Source organism: Rhinopithecus roxellana, chromosome 13 (genome assembly GCF_007565055.1).
Source record: "Rhinopithecus roxellana isolate Shanxi Qingling chromosome 13, ASM756505v1, whole genome shotgun sequence".
Taxonomy (NCBI): Eukaryota; Metazoa; Chordata; class Mammalia; order Primates; family Cercopithecidae; genus Rhinopithecus; species Rhinopithecus roxellana.
Window position 1 is genome coordinate 105,261,512 of NC_044561.1, and position 17,753 is coordinate 105,279,264.

The following is a 17,753-nucleotide window of genomic DNA, read 5'->3' on the forward strand; positions in this document are numbered from 1 at the left end:
CTCTCTCAGAATCTGTGACATGCCAAGCTGTCACTGTGTCTGTGGCTCTGTGAGTCTGTGGGTCTGTCTCCCACGTGGGGCCCTGAACCTCTGCCTGCTGAGATGGAGAAGAAGGATGACATTTGCCTTGTTTACCTCAATCATCTCTAAAATCCTCACCCTACAACGTTCATGCTGATGACTTTAGGCCCCTGGGCCAGGTTACTCAACCACACCACACTTTTTTAAAAAATAAACTTTTTACTAAAATCTAAACCACGTACACAAAAAGGGGCATGGATCACAAGTATACAGCGTGATGAATTTTTACAAATGGAGCCCTCTCAAAGCCCTCTTTGTGTCCCCTCCAGGTCACTGCCCACCTGGGGGTGACCACTGTCCTGACCGCTAACCCAGTGCTGAGTCCAGCATGTTCCTGGGGGTCACCAAGTGCAATTGCAGTGTGCTGTATGTGCACGGCTTTCTCGTTCCCGTTGTGTGAGGCAGTGACTGGGTCTTCTGTGCTATGTACTACTCCACTGTGTGAAGCCCCACAGTGTGTTGGTCCATTCTCGTGTCCAGAGGCGCCTGGGCTTTCCAGGTGTTGGCTATTATGAATGAAGCTGCTATGAACACTCTTGTTTGTGGACATTTTTTTTTCTTTTTTGAGACAGAGTCTCGCTCTGTCACCCAGGCTGGAGTGCAGTGGTATGATCTCAGCTCACTGCAACCTCCTCCTCCTGGGCTCAAGTGATTGTCCCGCCTCAGCCTGCCAAGTAGCTGGGATTACAGGCACATGCTGCCACACCCAGCTAATTTTTGTATTTTTCATAGAGACAGAGTTTCGCTATGTTGGCCAGGCTGGTCTCGAACTCCTGACCTCAAGTGATCCTCCCACCTCAGCCTCCCAAAGTGCTGGGAATATAGGTGTGAGCCACCACACTCAGCTTGGGCATATGCTTTTATTCTTCATTTCTTTTGGGTAAATAACAAGGAGCAGAATTGCTGGAGCACAGCATGCATGTGCATGTTTAGCCATACCCTCTATGGCTACGGTTCCCCCAAGCATTATGCCATTGCACATGGTCACTGCTGCTACTCCACAGCCTCATCTGTGCTGGGCATCCCCGATGTTTTTAAGGCATTTGTTTGAAGGAAGAGGAAAGAAAGCTAACACTAGCATTTATTGAACACATACCGTGCACAAGGCACCTGCTGTATGTGAGCACATCTAGTCATCACAAAGACCCAGTGAGGTCAGTGCTGTTATTATTTCCTCTTCTTACACTCAAGGAGTCAAGGCTCAGCAAGGGTAAGCAGCTTGCTGGATGTCACACAGGAGTCCAGCCAGCCCGCCTAACACCCATTGTCTTAACCACTGCCCAGCCTAGCCTCCTGGAAGAGAGGAAAATGCTACCTAGTTTCTGGCCTGCCTCGTCTCTCCTCCTCCTTCCTGATCCCCACACCACAGGGGACTCTGACGCCCCCATAAGCTCCCCAGGCATCCCTATATCCCCTCATGCACCAAAGCCGGGTCAGGGATTGGGCCTTCCCACAGGAAGGGATTCATTAAAATGCATATGTCTTGGCCTCACCTTTGGCAACCCTGACTCCACTGACAAGCACCTAGGGGGACGTTTAACAAGCCCCCAAGGCAATGTGATGTGCAGCCCTTTTGAGATCCCTGGTGAGGGTGATGGGGAGTCAGGGAAGGGATTAGAGCAGGGGAGGGACTTGATGAGGAAAAATACCCTGGGGCACTAGTTCCTAGAGTGAAGGTTCTGGAGTCAAAATTTCTGGGTCCAAATTCTGGCTCTGTCACTCACAATTGAGTGACTTAACTCACAGAGCCACAGTTCTCCCATCTGCAAGATGGGCTCATATTAAAGGTGGCCACCCTCACCTAATTGGTATGGCCGTGAGGACAGGTATCCTAGAAATGAACTTTAGGGCATCAAGGGAGGGGGGCCAAAGGTGCAGATGGTGGTGAGATCCCTGGGAGGCCTCCCCATGCTACTTGAGCTGAGAGTGGGCTGAGAAGGGAGAAGGAAAGGTAGGTGGGGACTGGCATGAACATAGGTGCGGGGAACGTTGTGTGGTCTTCATTTTCCAAGGGTGACGCTGTCTGGCAAGTTCCTGGAGGTCAATAGCTGTGGCCCCAGGACCAAAGACCTGGCTCTGCCCTTTTCTCACTCTGTGGGCTTGAGCCTCAGTTTCTTGAAAGGAGGACACTGCATTCCACTGCTGAGTGTGGTATGGAGCGAGGAAGAGACTTGGACTCAGGAAGATAGGGTTCAAGCCCAGCTCCACGTGTGCCACGTGCCCTTGGGCAAGTCACTTCATCTCTCTGGGCCTCCACTTCCTTATCTGGGGTTGGAGGAGTCTGGGAGGTGAGCAGTGTCCAGCAGACTTCTTATCACTGCCTCCCCAGGGAGTGCGGTCATGGAGTAGGGCTCCCTTGCTGGTCCAGCCCACATTTTCTGCTCAGGGTGAATCTGGAGGAACTGACCACTCAAAGACTGTTGACATCAGATTAGAGGTCAGAGCATCTAACCCCTTCCTCACTGTAAAGATGAGTAAACTGAGATTCAGAGAGGAGTTGTGGCTTGTTCAAGGCCATACAGTACCGAAGGCTTGGCAAGAAGCCGGGTCTTCAAACCCTAACAGTTTGTGCCTTGGCTTCCCCATCAGCACACTGAGCCTGGAGAGGGTGGCAGCAAGACTTTAGGGAGCCATAAGTATGCTGTGGGAACATCTAAAAGTGGGGTTGGGGGTGGAGGGGTGTCTCTGACATGCCCAGGGCCAGGCATCAGCAGCCCATGGATTACCCAGCGTCTGCACCTGCCAGGCCTCCCTCAGGCTGCCATTGTCCCAGAGCTGGGGAGATGATGAGTAACAGGATTAGAGCTCATGGTGAGGGACAAGGGGATGGCCCTGGCATCCGGGACGAGGCAAGAGGGGCCCTCCCTCCTCTGTGGCATGGGCCTGGGCCAGGCTGGGACAGGGTGTACCTGCCAGGGCCCCATGGCTAGGGCAGCACTGACCTGATCAGGCCTCTGGCTACACCACACCACCCACAGACACATGTATGTGCCCAGACACAGACCCACTCACAAAGACACCCCCAATCTTCCACATTCAGAGCCTCATCCCAGGGAGACAGACATTCTGATACACACACACACACACACACACACACACACCCCAACAGACATATGGACACACGTAGCCACCATCCCCATAATTTCCAGGGCTGGGGCACCAGCTGATCATAGGAGGCCCATGATACATTTTTCCCCGAAGTTATACATTTTTTTTTGAGACGGAGTCTTGCTCTGTCACTCAGGCTGGAGTGCAGTGGTGCCATCTTGGCTCACGGCAGCCTCTGCCTCCCGGGTTCAAGTGATTCTCCTGTCTCAGCCTCCCGAGTAGCTGGGATTACATGCACGCACCACCAAGTCTGGCTAATTTTTGGATTTTTAGTAGAGACAGGGTTTCACCATGTTGGCCAGGATGGTCTCGATCTCCTGACCTCCTGATTTGCCCGCCTCAGCCTCCCAAAATGCTGGGATTACAGGCTTGAGCCACCGCGCCCAGCCTAGATCTTTTTAAAAGACATTCTAGCAAGGGACACTGATTTGCGGGCTTAGAAGTCCTTTGCGGGAACTCGCAGTGCGCATGCGCGGGGCTGGTGGGTGCGTGCACACCTCCTGGTTGCCCCGACGCAACCCAAGGCAGAGGTGTCATGGCTGTACCCCTGTGGCCTGCTGCCCACCTCCTCTTCGACGTGGACGGCCTGCTTCTGGATACTGAACGACTCCATTCGGGGGTGTTTCAAGACATATGTGATCGCTATGAAAAGAATACACCTGGGATGTGAAGTCCCTGGTCATGGGTAGGAAGGTGTTGGAGGTGGCACAGGTGGTCATGGACGTCCTGCGGCTCCTGGTATCCAAGAAGGAGCTGCTGGAAGAAAGCCAAGCCAGGCCGAGGGACGTGTTCCCCACCGTGGCGCTCATGCCAGAGGCTGAGAAACTCATCCTCCACCTGCGGAACCACAACATCCCCTTTGCCTTGGCCACCAACTCAGAGTCCGCATCCTTCGAGGTAAAGACAAGCAGGCACAAGGAACTCTTCAGCCTGTTCCATCACATCGTGCTGGGAGACGACTCGAAGTGAAGAGCTGCAAGCCCGACCCTGCCATATTCCTGGTTTGTGCCAGGAGGTTCTCTCCACCTCCTCCTGTGGAGGAGTGCCTTGTCTTTGAAGATGCACACAAACCTCCACTCTTGGCCCTGCCTCTGCACAGACCCTCCTGCCAGGTCACCTTATCCACAGGCCATTCATACACTGATACATGCACTGGTCCAGAGCCACATGGTTACCTGTCCACATGCCAACACAGAAACACTTGTGCACATCTCTCTGACTCAAAAACCCACCTGTGACTAACATCTGTTGAACACTTACTGTGTGCCAGGCACTGTGCTAAGTACCTTTTATGATTTCACTCATGTGATCCTCACAACTCTGCTGAGGTTGGTCTGAAGTTGGTACTGTCATCATTCTCATTTTACAGGTGAGGAAACGAAGGCTCAGATTGGTGATGTGACTTGCCCAGGACACGCAGCAAAGAGGAGGCAGAGGCAGAATTTGAACCCAGGCAAGCTGGCTTCACAGCCTGAATTCCAATCCCAGCTCTGCCTCCTGACTTGCCAGGTGGCCTAAGCCAGTCATTCCACCTCTTTGAGCCTCAATCTCATCAGTGCAATGGGGACAGTTCCCAGCCCTGTCAACTGCTGTGAGGATTAAAGAAGGTGGTGACACAGGGAAGGCTCCTGGGGTAACAGGTTCCAAGTGAATAGAGCCATCTTTAAGCTGCCAAGATTTTGCACATAGCTAAGGTAGGAAGAGCTTTGCCACTTGCTAAACTGTATGACCTTGGACAAGGGAGTTGGCCTCTCTGTGCCTCAATTTCCTCATCTGTAAGGTGGGGATGACACTTGCCCTCCACCCATAGAATTATTGTGTAGATTAAATGAGATGGTGTGAGTAAAGCCCTGGGCATGGCACTGAACAGGTACTCAGTATGTGCTCAAGAACTCCCCCAAGCTGTGACCAGCTGCCCTCCAGATCCCAAGCTGGTCTTAGACCCCAAAGCCCACCAAAGGGAAAGTATAGCCACACACAGATTTGTCACTTAAAAAAATAAAGAGATCGAAGCATCAGATATTTGTAAGAGCCTTTCTCTTGTTTATTGGCAAGGCTCCAGCCTGGACCTGATCCATTCACTCCTTGTCAAAGGAAGCAGCCACAAGTGGTAGGGGGCCAGGCCCACCTGGTTCCAATCAGGGGGGCTCCTCCATGGGGTGCAGGCGGTTGGCAGTAAGCAGGCAGCTGGCAGGGTAGTCCTGCCATGGTCAGCCAAGCTTCAAATCCAGCATCAGAGCATTCTGGCAAAAGGCAAAGGGGTAGGGGAGCAATGACCAGGGACCACCTAGGCCTAGGGATGGAATGGAACTGGGCCCCTTGCCAGGACATGGAAACCAGTGTGGCATTTAAACAAAGGCTGCAGTAGACTTGCCTTGTGACCCTGGGGAGGTCTCTTCACCTCTCTTACCCTCAATTTTCTCAACTGTTAAGTGAGGACAAGCACCCCCACCTCCCAGAGCAGAGAGATCAGAGAAGAAAAATGTACATTTACCACTCCAAGCTCAAAGGCTGGCATGCAATACAAAGCTAATATTTATTGAGTACTTACTATGTGCCTTTAGGTAAATGATCTCAATGAAGCATAACAGCTCTATGAGGACAATATCTGTATTATCATCTCCTTTTTAAGCACCGGAAAATGGAGACACAGAGAGAGATGAAGTAATTGGCCCAAGATGGCAGAACAAGAAAGTAGCAGAGTCCAAGTATCCTTCTATGGAATCCCTGGTCAAGGAGGGTTCTAGGTTTTGAGAAGCAGGATTATACTGATGGCCTCCTGCCCTCCCAGGCTCTACCCCTTCCAGTTTGAGAGAGGTAGGCTCTTGCTCATCACTCATTGGCTGACAGTGTTGATTGACATGACCTTCCCCAACCCCTCCTCTCACCTCCACTACATCCAGCTCAGCCAGGTTGTAATTCATGGCCAGAAAGTCCGGGAGTGGAAGCCCCACTTGGAGCACATCTGAGAAATAGAGTAAGAGTCATATCAGTCTGACTGCTGTGCAGTTGATTAAAGAGTGGCAGCCTGGGGTAGGGATAGTGGGAAGTAGTGCAGTGATTGATTCATGATGCCTGCCAGCTATACAGGCAAAGAGCTAATAAGCCTGATTTGCCATGTATTTACATCCCAGGTCAAGATGTAGGGTTATGATATGGGGCCGCGTCAGAGCCCAAATTGTGGGAGAGGCATTTGTCTTCAGACAGGTGACATTAAGACCATATTCACTTCAAAGATTCAGCAATTATCTTCCACCCCCTTTTAGCTTCCCCCATCTGGAGCCAGTGATAGGGCTTTGAGACCACCCAGGTGGCATCCCTTCTTGCTTAAAGTGCTTCTTGGCACCATGGTCCAAAGTCTTTTGGAGCCCTCACCATTGACAACTGGGATGTAGGCTTCTTCGAGATAGTCGGTGATGAAGCCAGTTAATTCCTTCTCCTGGAGAGAGGAAGAAAGAGAAAACATCCACATTCCATTCAGTCCAATACCATTCGACAGATCTTTTTGGTCCTCTCTGGCTAGGCCTGGGGACCACAGAAGTGAATATTAGACACCAAATGGTTTCTCCAGCTGGCATCAAAACTGGGCCTGGCCTTGGCTCTGTTTGGACGGTAGACCCATGCCCATCACCTCTGCTTAGTACCTATGACATGTGGGGCCATGGTGCAGGAAGAGGAAAACTCAAGAGACAAGAAGTGGCTTTGTGGACCCCACTCCTGATCCTATAGAAACTCAGTAGCTTTGATGAGTCACTCACTTACCACCTGTCTATAGCTGAGTTTCCCCATCTTTGAAAGTGAACTGTAATCACACCTGCTCCCAGGTGAGGGTTTCCATGAGGATTAAAAGAGGTTGGATAAAGCATACCATCGCAGAGTAAGTGATGGTGGTGTTGGCACCTACTGGTGTCAGGTTCTGTGTTGGGCCCTGAGGCTATAGAGACTAATAAAATAACAGCTTGGCCAACCAAGGCCAACCTAGGTTCCCACTGTTCATGACAATGTTTTTAAAACCAATCCAGGGAGATGTCCAGATTCTATCCAGAAAAGGAAACAGGGATTCAGAGAGGCTAAGGGACTTTCCTGAGCTCACATGGCAAGTCAGGTGCACCAGGCCTCACAGTGGCCTTGCTCTGTTCATCTGCCTCCATTTCCAGGCCTCGGCCCTGCAGTTCCAAGGGAGAATAGACCCAGTCTTGTCCTCATGCTGGACCAGGCAAGAGCACTTGGGACACTTACATTGAAGTTGCCAATCGATGAGGACTTCCGGGACAAGCTCAGTAATCTGTGGGGGAGTGGGGAAGCAAGCCAGGTGGGGAGGGGAACGAACCATCAGAGCCAGTGGCCCTGGCCCTGGAGAAGGGGGTCCCAAGCACCCCAATGCCTCCCTGATGCAGGAGCTCCCTGTACAGTCTTCAGACCAGGTGCTCCTGAGTCTGCTTGCCTGCTGCCTGTGATGGGACACTCACCACCTTTCATTACAGCACATGATTTCTCAAAGCTCAAACCAGTAGACTGGTCCTGACTCTTCCCTCTGGGACCCCCATTTGTGTCTATTGCTCCTGCTCAAGGCCAGCTATGCAGAGGTTTACAGCCCAACTGGGCAGTCTCAGGTCCTTGCAGGACACAGAGCAGGAGCTCCTTCCCCCGACCCCCTCCCCTGCACAACCTCCAGGAGGCACTAACATATGTTGGCACCAGAACAGGCCATGTGATGACCATCTGGTGGCTCTGTCCTTCTGTTCTGTATTCCAGTAATACGTCCTCCATTTTCCACTCTGATTCCAAGTCATTCAGATGAACTGAACCCAAAGTCCCTCGGGTGAGTCTATGACCCAGGCCTGGCCAATCAGAGCATATTCCATCTCTCAGTCAAGTGACTGGCTTAGAGTTGGTCATGTGACCCAAACTACATCCAAGCCTTGGTAATTTTGTCAGAACCACTGGACAAGAGGCTTCACTTGCCAGGGTCACTCTGCCACCCTGAGGGGAGAAGTGCCTGAGAATTTACCCAACAAAGTGGGTAGCAAAGTCAACAGGAAGAGGGAGATAGATTCTCGAGGAGTTTGTTTGTGTGCCTGGATCCAACCACAACTGAAGGCAGACCTACCCCTAAAGTTAGGCCAGGTGTGGTGGCTCACGCCTGTCATCCCAGCACTTTGGGAGGCCAGGGCGGGCGGATCAAGAGGTCAGGAGATCGAGACCTTCCTGGCTAACATGGTGAAACCCTGTCTCTACTAAAAATACAAAAAATTAGCCGGGCGTGGTGGTGGACGCTTGTAGTCCCAGCTACTCTGAAGGCTGAGGCAGGAGAATGGTGTGAACCAGGAGGCGGAGCTTGCAGTAAGCCGAGATTGCACCACTGCACTCCAGCCTGGACGACACAGTGAGACTCCATCTCAAAAGAAAAAAAGAAAAAAGAAAGAACTACCCCTAAAGTTTTCAATTATATGAGCCAGGGATTCCCTTTGGGGCTTAAGCCAGTTAAAGTTGGAATTCTCTCTCTTGCAACTGAAAGAATCTTGACAGAATGAATCCTGAGGTGCTTCATTATTAAGGCAAGTACAAGAATTAATAGGGACTGAGTATTAAGCTAAGATGTTTGTAGTACCCTCCTCCCAAAGTGTAAGAATGAAATAGGATAATGAATATAATGTATGCAGCCAGTGCCTCCCATGTAGAGAGAATTCCGTAAATAAATGTTAGCTGCTATTAGTATAAGGAAAGGCTTTGTGGAGGAGGTGGCATTTGAGCTGGACCCTGACTCTCAGGGGACATTGGAATGGCATGGGTAAAGGCTTATTAATGGAAAAGGGGACGTGATGACCAGATTCACTGTAAAAGAGCCTAGGGGAAGGGTGAGGGTAGAGGTGAAAGAACTGAGAAGGGCCTTGAGTACCAGGCTAAGATTTGAGAAAAGATTATGCAGACAATGGGGAGCCATTGAGGGTTCTAGAGCAGGAAGAGTAACTAGAGCAGCCTCGTAGTTGGGGGTGTGCTGGGTGGATCAGCTGGTAGTGTGGGGTGTGCTGCAGCGGAAGGCCAAATGTGAAGGTAACAGGGATGCCAGCATGGGGCAGCAGGGTCCTACCTGTCCAAAGAGGTGGCCATCTGCAGCTGGTTCTCACGCACTGAGTACTGGACTTTCAGATTGAAGTGCTGACATGGTGGGGAGGAAGCAGGGAAAAGGCAGTGTGTTCCCCACCATCAGGGCTGGCAAAGCCAGAGATGATCACCCTCCCAGCACCACCACAACTGCCAAGACAAAGCAGGGGATCTTCTCTCTGCCCATCCTCAGGAACTGTACCCAGCCATCTCCCCATAGCCCCAGCCCAGGGTTCTCATCCCTCCTTATCCTGAGCCAGGGCAGCACCCCCCAAAATACCTGGCACTGTCAGGAGGTCCCTGCACACATCATACTATTGATCCAGGCCTTTGCACATGCTGGAAACTCTGCCTGGGGTGTCCTCTGTCCCCAGTCTCCCTGGTAAGACTCTTTGTCCCCAACCTTTCTCTGGCAAGCTCCTACTCAACCTTCAAAACATAGCTCAGCTATCACCTCCTCTTGGAAGCCCTTTGTGATTTCCCCAAATTGGATTTGGGATCTCCCTAGGCACCCATAGTCCCTTCAGTATACCCTTCACTGCCTTTGTAGTTGCTGAAGAATATTGCAGGGAGGAAAGAGAAAGGAAGGACTAAGCCACTGACCCTCCATTTGCTGGGCTTTCCAGCCATTCCAAGGTTTAATGGCAGAGTCAAGGATCAGACATAATCAAAATTAACTGAGAACCCTCTGATCCATGACTTGGCTATCAACTAAAAATCCCATCCTCCAGCCTTGAATATCCAAGAGCTTGGGAATAAATGGGGAAGGGAACGATTTCCCTCACCACTTCTAGGAGAAAGAGGGACATTGGAGCCTTGCCCCTCTGCCAAGCCGCAAACATCTCTAGGGTGCCGTGGAAGTGTAGCAGGCTCTTGCCTGTCTTCATAGTGACCTTGGGAGGCTTCTTTATCTTGATCTGGGTTGTCAAGGGCTTTGACTTGGGATAAGCTACAGACACCTACAGAAACCAGAACACTTCACTTAGGGCCAGTCCTTAGACTATTGGCTTCGGTTGAAATAAGGGCTCCCTCAAGACATAGGTAATTTCTACCTTGGACACAGGAAGTACAATATGCAAAGGCCAGGATGTGTCTATCAGGAAATAAGAAACAAAAATACACAATCTGGCTATTCTCTAATGGACATAGAAAGTACAATGCAAAAAAGTAGAACTGTTCTCTATGTTGGACTCAAAAAGTACTTTATGAAGAAGAAAAGATGTTTCAACATTGGACAAGGAACATGTGGCGTGAAAAGCTGTCTCCCAAGTCCCACTGGAGGACAGACTGGAGGACAATAGGGCAGGACAGAGTGCAGTGGTGATGAGGAGGTGGGGCACTCACTTCAGGAATGAAGCCAGCCAGTGTCTCAGTGGTTTGTGGGGGCAGCTCACCAATCTACAAAATAAAAGTCAAGGTTAGGGTTGCTAGAGTCCTCCCTGGCCCATCCTAACAAACATCTCCACTGATGTAATAAGGTGTACCCTTTGAGGCTCCCTTCATCACAGTACTTACCACTCTGAATTTAACTAAATATTGTGCTTTCTGGGTAGCCCAGGTGATGACTTACACATTTCAATGCTCATAACTCTTAGCACAAGGTCAAATGCTGAGAAAATGTTGTTGGATGAAAACGCAGGAAGATACATGGGAGAGTGGTAGATGTGATGGGTAAAGGGGATGGGTAGACCTATTTGGAGATGAATAGACAGATGAATGGGGAAATGGATAAACAGATAAGTGGGTAAATGGGTGGGAGGATGATGAATGGATGGATGGGTAGGTGGAAATCTAGGGAAGAATACATGGATGGATGATGTGTGGATGGAAAGATGGGTAGTGGATGAATGAAAGGAATAGTGGATAGGAGGATGGGTGGATGGGAAGATGGTGGAGTAGAATGATAAATGGATGAGAAAATAGATGAATGGACTGATGGGTGGGAGGATGGATGGGAAGGTACATGGATGAATGGTAAACAGATGGTTGGGAAGATGAATGGATAGATCAGTGGGGAAAGAATGGACAGGTGGGTGGATGGTTGGATAGATGGATGGCTGAATGAGTGGATGAGTAGGAGGATGGATAAGGGAAAGTTGGGCGGATGTAGTGGTGTCTGGGTGGTAAAAGGCAGGTACATACATTCATTCATTCAACAGTATCAGACTTTGTAGTAGGTGTTATGTGGATGATGTGACGGGATGGATGAATGCTAGTAGGAAGGATAGAACTTAGGGTGCGAATGCATGACAGCTAGAAAGATGAGAGGGTGGGTAATGCTTGGATAAAAAGAAGGTGGATGGATGGCCAAGATATTAGAGATGCAGGTTGATAAACGGTTGGCTGTACGGACAGATGGATGTACAGATGAGTAGATGGTAGTTATATGGACAGAGGGATGGTGGGTAGTGAGATGAACTTCTGAGACAAACTCAAATCAGTCCTGCATCTTCCAGTCCTAGTGTCGCCCACAAGGCCAGGATAATTTTCGTAATAGAAAAACTAGGCAGGGACTGCATTGCAATGGACAGAGGCAGATGGGATGGGGAACTGGACAGCTCACCATCGTATCCTGGACGTTCACATGAAAGGACTTCTGCAGAAGGGCGAGCTCTGCGGAAAGGAGGGCGTCTGGGAGCAGCAGCTGCGACGAACCTTCGGCATGACCCTTGGGGAACACGAGGGCCTCCCCGGCATCAGCAAGCTTGATGGTTTTGCCCTTTTGCTGCTGCACCACAGGCTGTGGGGCAGCCGGAGGGAGACACTCAGCCTTGGCCAAGAGGGATGGTGGCCAGGAGTGTCTCAGTCCTCCGAGCAAATGGGGCTCCAGCCAAACCCAAAGTCAGCAAATCAATAAATGTTATTAATAGAACCACAACGGGCTACAAGTGGGCCAACCCTCCCAGTGTACGGGTGGGTAGACTGAGGCCTGGGAGGATAAGGGAGTCCGTCACTAAACCACTGGCACTTTCTCCTAGCACTGCTTTGGTAGCCTCAGTTGCTCTGAATGGTTGGGGCCTTCATTTATTCAGAACATGATTTCTGCCTTGTTCTCAAAAGAAAGAGGCAGGCAGAAGTTGACACGGAGCATGTAAGAACCCTGCTGGAGGAAGACTTCACAGGGAGGTGATGTCTTAGCATTTTACTTCGCATTCCTGGAAGATCCATCTCACCCCTTCGCCTGGAGCTCTGGAGATCTGGGTGAGGGCCCAATTCTGACACCAACTCACTGCAGAACCCTAGCCCAGTCCTACCTTCCCCCTAGGCCTCAGTGTTCCCATCTGTACAATGGCAGGGTGCAAGTGGGTGAGCCACTCACTAGGAGAAGCAAACAGCCTAGCCGGCAACATGAGTGTGAAGTCAGCAGCCTCAGAAGCCATCTAGGGCATGAAGGTTCACATTTAGAGCAGAAAGAGGGAGAGGCCCAGGGCCCACAAACACACTCATGGCATTGACCTCCAGGGCTTGAGGGGCCTCCCTCCCTCCACAGCCCTAGTCCAGCCACCTGTCCTGGCAGAAGCAGCACCCACTACCCAGACCAGTGAGCCTGAGACCCCAGCTCCCAGGTGGCCCCTGTCACTTACACTGAAGTCCAGTTGGATGTAGCTGGCTGTGGTGGCCGGTGTGGACGTCAGGACATATTTGATGGTGCCCATCTGGCCCACGGGCATGGGGTCTGTGTGAAAAGGAGGTTCCACTAAAAGAGGCACCAACCCCAGGTACAGCCCAGAGAAGCTGGCACCAGCCAGCTGCTACCTACGCCTGTCCCTCCATGTGACTCAAGGCAAATTGCTTAGCACCTCTGGGCCTCTGTAACTTCATCTGTAGAATGGAGGCCATGGTGCCTGGCCTGGAAAATCACATCACTCAGCCAGCACAGAGCTTGAGAGTTCACCAAGGGCCGTCACTGCTTGGACCTTGCAACAGACTGGCATGGTCAGGATTATCAGCTCTATTTCACAGCTGAGCAAACTGAGGCTGAGAAGAGTGAAGTGACTTTTCCCAGTCCACACTGCTGGGGACATGAATGAGTTTTCTTCAGTCCCAGTCACGGAGGTTTCCTCTCTCCCTCATTGGGACCCCAAAATGATGGAGGCAGTATATCCCCTCAGCAAAGGCAATTCAGGCATTACCACCAGTGGGATTACTATATAGGCACGAGGCTTGTGGATGAGCAGAGAAGGGCTGCTGTCTCTAGAGTCTTGTGGGGCTTGGGATGCAATATTGGATAAGGAGATGAGAGAAAAGGAGCCCAGATTCCCTGGGGACTTCAGGCTTCCCATTGGGACAGTAGGGGGTTGAACATCATGACCTCAAGCCTCCTCTAGTCCCAAGCCTGGGCTGGAAGCAGGCACTCAGATGGGGAATGGGACAGCAAAGCCATCTGTCCTGATGTCCCTAGGTAGGGGCAAAGTGTGAGCAGGGCTACACTCACCACTGAGGTTGGTCCACTTCTTGTTCACATACACCAGGACCGCATCGATGGCAGGACACATCTGGAAGCAGAGAAGGTACTGGGCTGAGAGGGTCCCTGCATGGAGAGCCTCCACACAGCTGAATGGTACTCCATGGGGCATCCCAAGAGCCCCGGTGAGATAGGGGCCGGTGAGGAAACTGAGGTCCCAAGTCCCACAGAAAGTCAATGGCAGAGCCCGGACTAGAGTGCAGATCTGTTGACCAAATCAAAGTCTGCAAAAATTAGCAGGGACTCTTTCCCTGGGACTAGACATCAAAGCAGGGTTGGCAAGCTGTGCATGCAGGTTGTCATTTTCTCCTCCCCTGTTCATGGCAGACATCACTACATGATTGTGGCACTTTCTTCCACTGAGCCAGCCACAGTCTCAGAACACTTCCCAGCCACTATCAGCCAATCAGGGTCAGCACCCAACACGAAATGCATTTGCCAACCCTTGCCTAGGCAGTCCCAGCAACGAGGGGTGGTGGCTTTCTCTGGGCCACTCACCAGCCCAGGGAGGACCTTGTGCAGTGTGCTGTCCAGGAACTTGTTGACCACCTTGGGCAGCATGCTAGATGGACACAGGCAACAAGGATAGGTGAGCAGGTGCATCAGGGCAGGATTTTAGGCACAGGATATGAAGGGGCATGGTTAAGGAGGCTCCACGGCTCAGGAAGTGATATACCGGGGGGTATAGCAATACGGACCGGCCTTCCTCCCCAGCCACAGAGCCCCTCACTTGCTAGGCAGGTTGGTCTTCACATTGACCAGGATGACCTCACAGCCCTCACTCTTGAACACAGGGAGGCCAGTCTCCTCATCCCGCAGAAGCTGGTTGGTGGCTGTGATGTTCAGGGCCACAGTGATCTCCATGTTCCCTCCCATGAAGCTGGAGGACAGAGCACACAGGCACCATGGGCATCTCTGCCATGGTGTCCACCCTCCCTGCCTTCTCTTTGCTCACAATCTCAGCAGCTGAGAGGGGGAAAGGGTAGGAGACCACCCCTACAAGACAGGTCACACAACCAGCTTTTCTCCCTCCCTCTTTGTTTCGGTGAATCCCTACACATCCTTTAAATTCTGCTTTGCTGTCATTGCCTCCCCAGAACCTTTTCTGACCATCCCCCACCACTGCTCAATGCTTCTTCTGCCCTAGACCAGTCACTCACTCTGTGATTGTGCTTAGGTTTGGTTCCTGACAAAGGTAGGGACCAAGTCTACATCATCCCAGATTGTAACACTCAGATGGTACGCAGTAGGCGCTCAATAAATGTGCATGTAAGGATGAGACAGGAAGGCTGTTCTCCTCCCCACTGCCCCTCCCCTGCCACACTCACCTCTTGCCAGTGATGGTCATGCCTGTGGACACACATTGGAAGATGCCCACTCCAGGTACAAAGTTCAGTGTGATGATGGGCAGCTGGACATCCTTCACCTTCAAACTGGGAGGGACGGGCAGCCACACCAATAAGATCTGAGCAGGCAAGACCCAGGACCTCCACCCACTTCTCCACCACTTTACTGGGAGGCCTTTCCATAACCCCAGCCCCCCATCCCATGTCACAGGGGTAAGCCTGCCTCATGGGGCCATTATGAAATGCAAACAAAAGGCTGGACACGAGTCAATTTGTATATAGAAAGCACTCATTATAGGGAGGTGGGACACATGGCTGACTCTGTGTGACCTTGGGCTGTGTCATTTCCTTATGTGGGCCTCAATTTCCCCATCAACAAAATGGGAGGTTTGCTTAGATCAGGGTTTCTCAAAAGTGGCACTATCCACATTTTGGGCAGAATAATTCTTTGTCCTGAGGCTGATTTGTTCATTATTGGATATCTAACAGCATCTCTGACCTCAGCACACTAAATGCCAGTAGCATTCCCCCAGTCCCCACAACTTGTGACAACCAAAAATGTCTCTGGACATTGCCAAATGTCCTATTGGAGGCAAAATCACCCCTGGTTGAGAACGACCAGTTGAGATCCAGGGTAACAAAATATGTGGCATGCATACCCCAACTTGCCCATCCTGAGCTCTTGGCAGACATTGCTGGTTGATCACAGTCCTAGTTCCTGCTGAGTGCAGAGAGTGCCTCAGAGCCCTCCCAAGTGCATCGTTTCAGGCAGCCCCTACTGATCAGTCCCATGTGGCACTGGCAGAGGAACCAGTTTCCTCTTGTCATTAGATGATGGTTGACACCTTTCCAGCTCTACCATTTGAGGACGTTTTCATTTAATTTCATGTACATTCAGTGAGCTCATGTTGCATGCAGAGTTGAAATTTGACTTTCCAACCTCATTTCCTCCTCAAAATTACTCTGCTCACTACAGGGCAGAAATTTTCCCCAGTGAATGACTGAGGAGGTCCAGGCACAGGCAGGAGCAGTGACCTACCCAAGGCCACACAGCAAGACAGCACAAGGCAGGGAAGAGACCCCACATCCCTCACCAGCTCCATTACCTGGCCTCCTGAGATCTTGGGCACAGCATTCCCCGCCACCCTCTGCCCTAACTACCACCCTCCAGCTCCCCTCACCCCAACTTACTTGGTGATGCCCTTGATCGGCTTCATCCCTGGCTGTTTCTTGCCTGCCTCAGCTGCCATCTTCTCCAGGATATGACTCTCATCCATGGCGCTCTGGACCTCTGGAGTGGAGACACTTAGTTGGAGAGATTATCCCTGGGCCAGTCTCTCAGGCATCCCAGGCCACTCACAGTCACTGTGCCCCACCCTGGGCTGGACGATGGCAGAAACCCAGAGATGAGTCCCACAGCGCCCCAGCCTAATGGGGGAAGATGGAGTCACCAGCAATGGCAGTGACAAGCTGTAGGAGCCATACGAGCGTTTAGGCAGGAAGAGAAGAGCTGGGGAAGGCTTCCAGGAGGAAGCGACAGATTAGTTCGTCCTTGAAGGGGGAATAGTAATTTTCAGCAGGAAGCAAAGGGATAAAAGGTATCAGTCTGGGCAGAGGTCACAGCAAAGTGCAGAGGTGGTTGGGAGAGAAGATGGCACAGTGAGAGGAAGAGGACAGATTCAGCATGGCTGGAGGGTGAGGACAGACATGACAGAGAAACTGGAGCAGTTTGTAGCGGGCATGAAGTGAAGCTCTTGAACCCTAGGGTACTGATTTTGTCCTGTGGACCAGCCACTCCCAGGCCTAGGTGATTAGGGGACTCCTCCGGGGACTTGAATGCAGATTTTGGGCCTGAAGCAGAGAAATTCTGATTCCCCAAACCTAGAGGCCCCAACCCCAAGTAACACCCCACCAGAAACCCCTCCATTATGGCCACAAGCTAATTCCAGAGAGGGGGCAAACACTGAGTTGGTAGAACAGTCATTAGCCTTTTGTACCTGGATGGGACTCCCTTTCCCTTGTGCTAGTGGAGTGGCAGGTGGAGGCGGAAAGTACATTTTACTAAAGTCTCCTCCAAGAGATTTTAATCTCACATTTTATTCTGTCCTGCTAGGGACAAACTGGTCACCCTATTTTACATTTCTTTACATTTATTTCACCTTTACAGATGAACAAACAGCAACACAGAGAGGCCAAGTAACTTGCCTGAGGTCACACAGCAAGTTGTTGCTGGGATTTGACGCTTGTCTGTCACTCCCACAGCCCACTTGTGGCTAAACACCCCTGCCATCAGGGCCAAGGAGAGACTCCAAAGGAGCAGGATTTCCAGCTCTGCCTCTAACTTGAAGAGGGAGCATGGGAAAATCACCCCATTTTCTCTGGTCCTTGGTTTCTCCCCTCTGTAAAGTGGGAGAATAATAATAACTCTTGCTTATAAGTTTACTTTGAGCTCACAGGATGCCCCAGGATGCGCAACCATGAGCAGCGACTACCTACCATCTACCCCAAGCACCGCCTCCCAGCCGCACGCCCGGGCCCACAATCTCACCGCGGTTCATGATGTCCATGCCCAACCGCAGCAGGGCCCCAGGGTCAGTTCGCGTGCAGGTCAGCAGGCTGCAGAGTGCCAGGCACAGGATCCGCAGCAT

General features: G+C 51.3%; 1 protein-coding gene and 1 pseudogene across 1 annotated transcript; one reads left to right on the forward strand and one right to left on the reverse strand.

Annotated features, from left to right (window-relative positions):
• Positions 1-3,724: 3,724 nt before the first annotated feature.
• LOC104660300 lies at positions 3,725-4,427 on the forward strand (annotated as a pseudogene).
• A 972-nt stretch (positions 4,428-5,399) lies between these two features.
• Positions 5,400-17,753, reverse strand: BPIFB6 (BPI fold containing family B member 6). Its single transcript, XM_010360605.1, has 15 exons — positions 17,657-17,753; positions 16,297-16,396; positions 15,088-15,192; positions 14,490-14,639; positions 14,258-14,321; positions 13,730-13,790; positions 12,879-12,970; positions 11,858-12,034; positions 10,639-10,692; positions 10,080-10,253; positions 9,281-9,348; positions 7,429-7,474; positions 6,565-6,628; positions 6,078-6,154; positions 5,400-5,432 (listed from the first exon to the last, which is right to left on the reverse strand). The coding sequence occupies exons 1-15, from the start codon at positions 17,751-17,753 to the stop codon at positions 5,400-5,402; spliced, it is 1,362 nt and encodes a 453-aa protein (XP_010358907.1).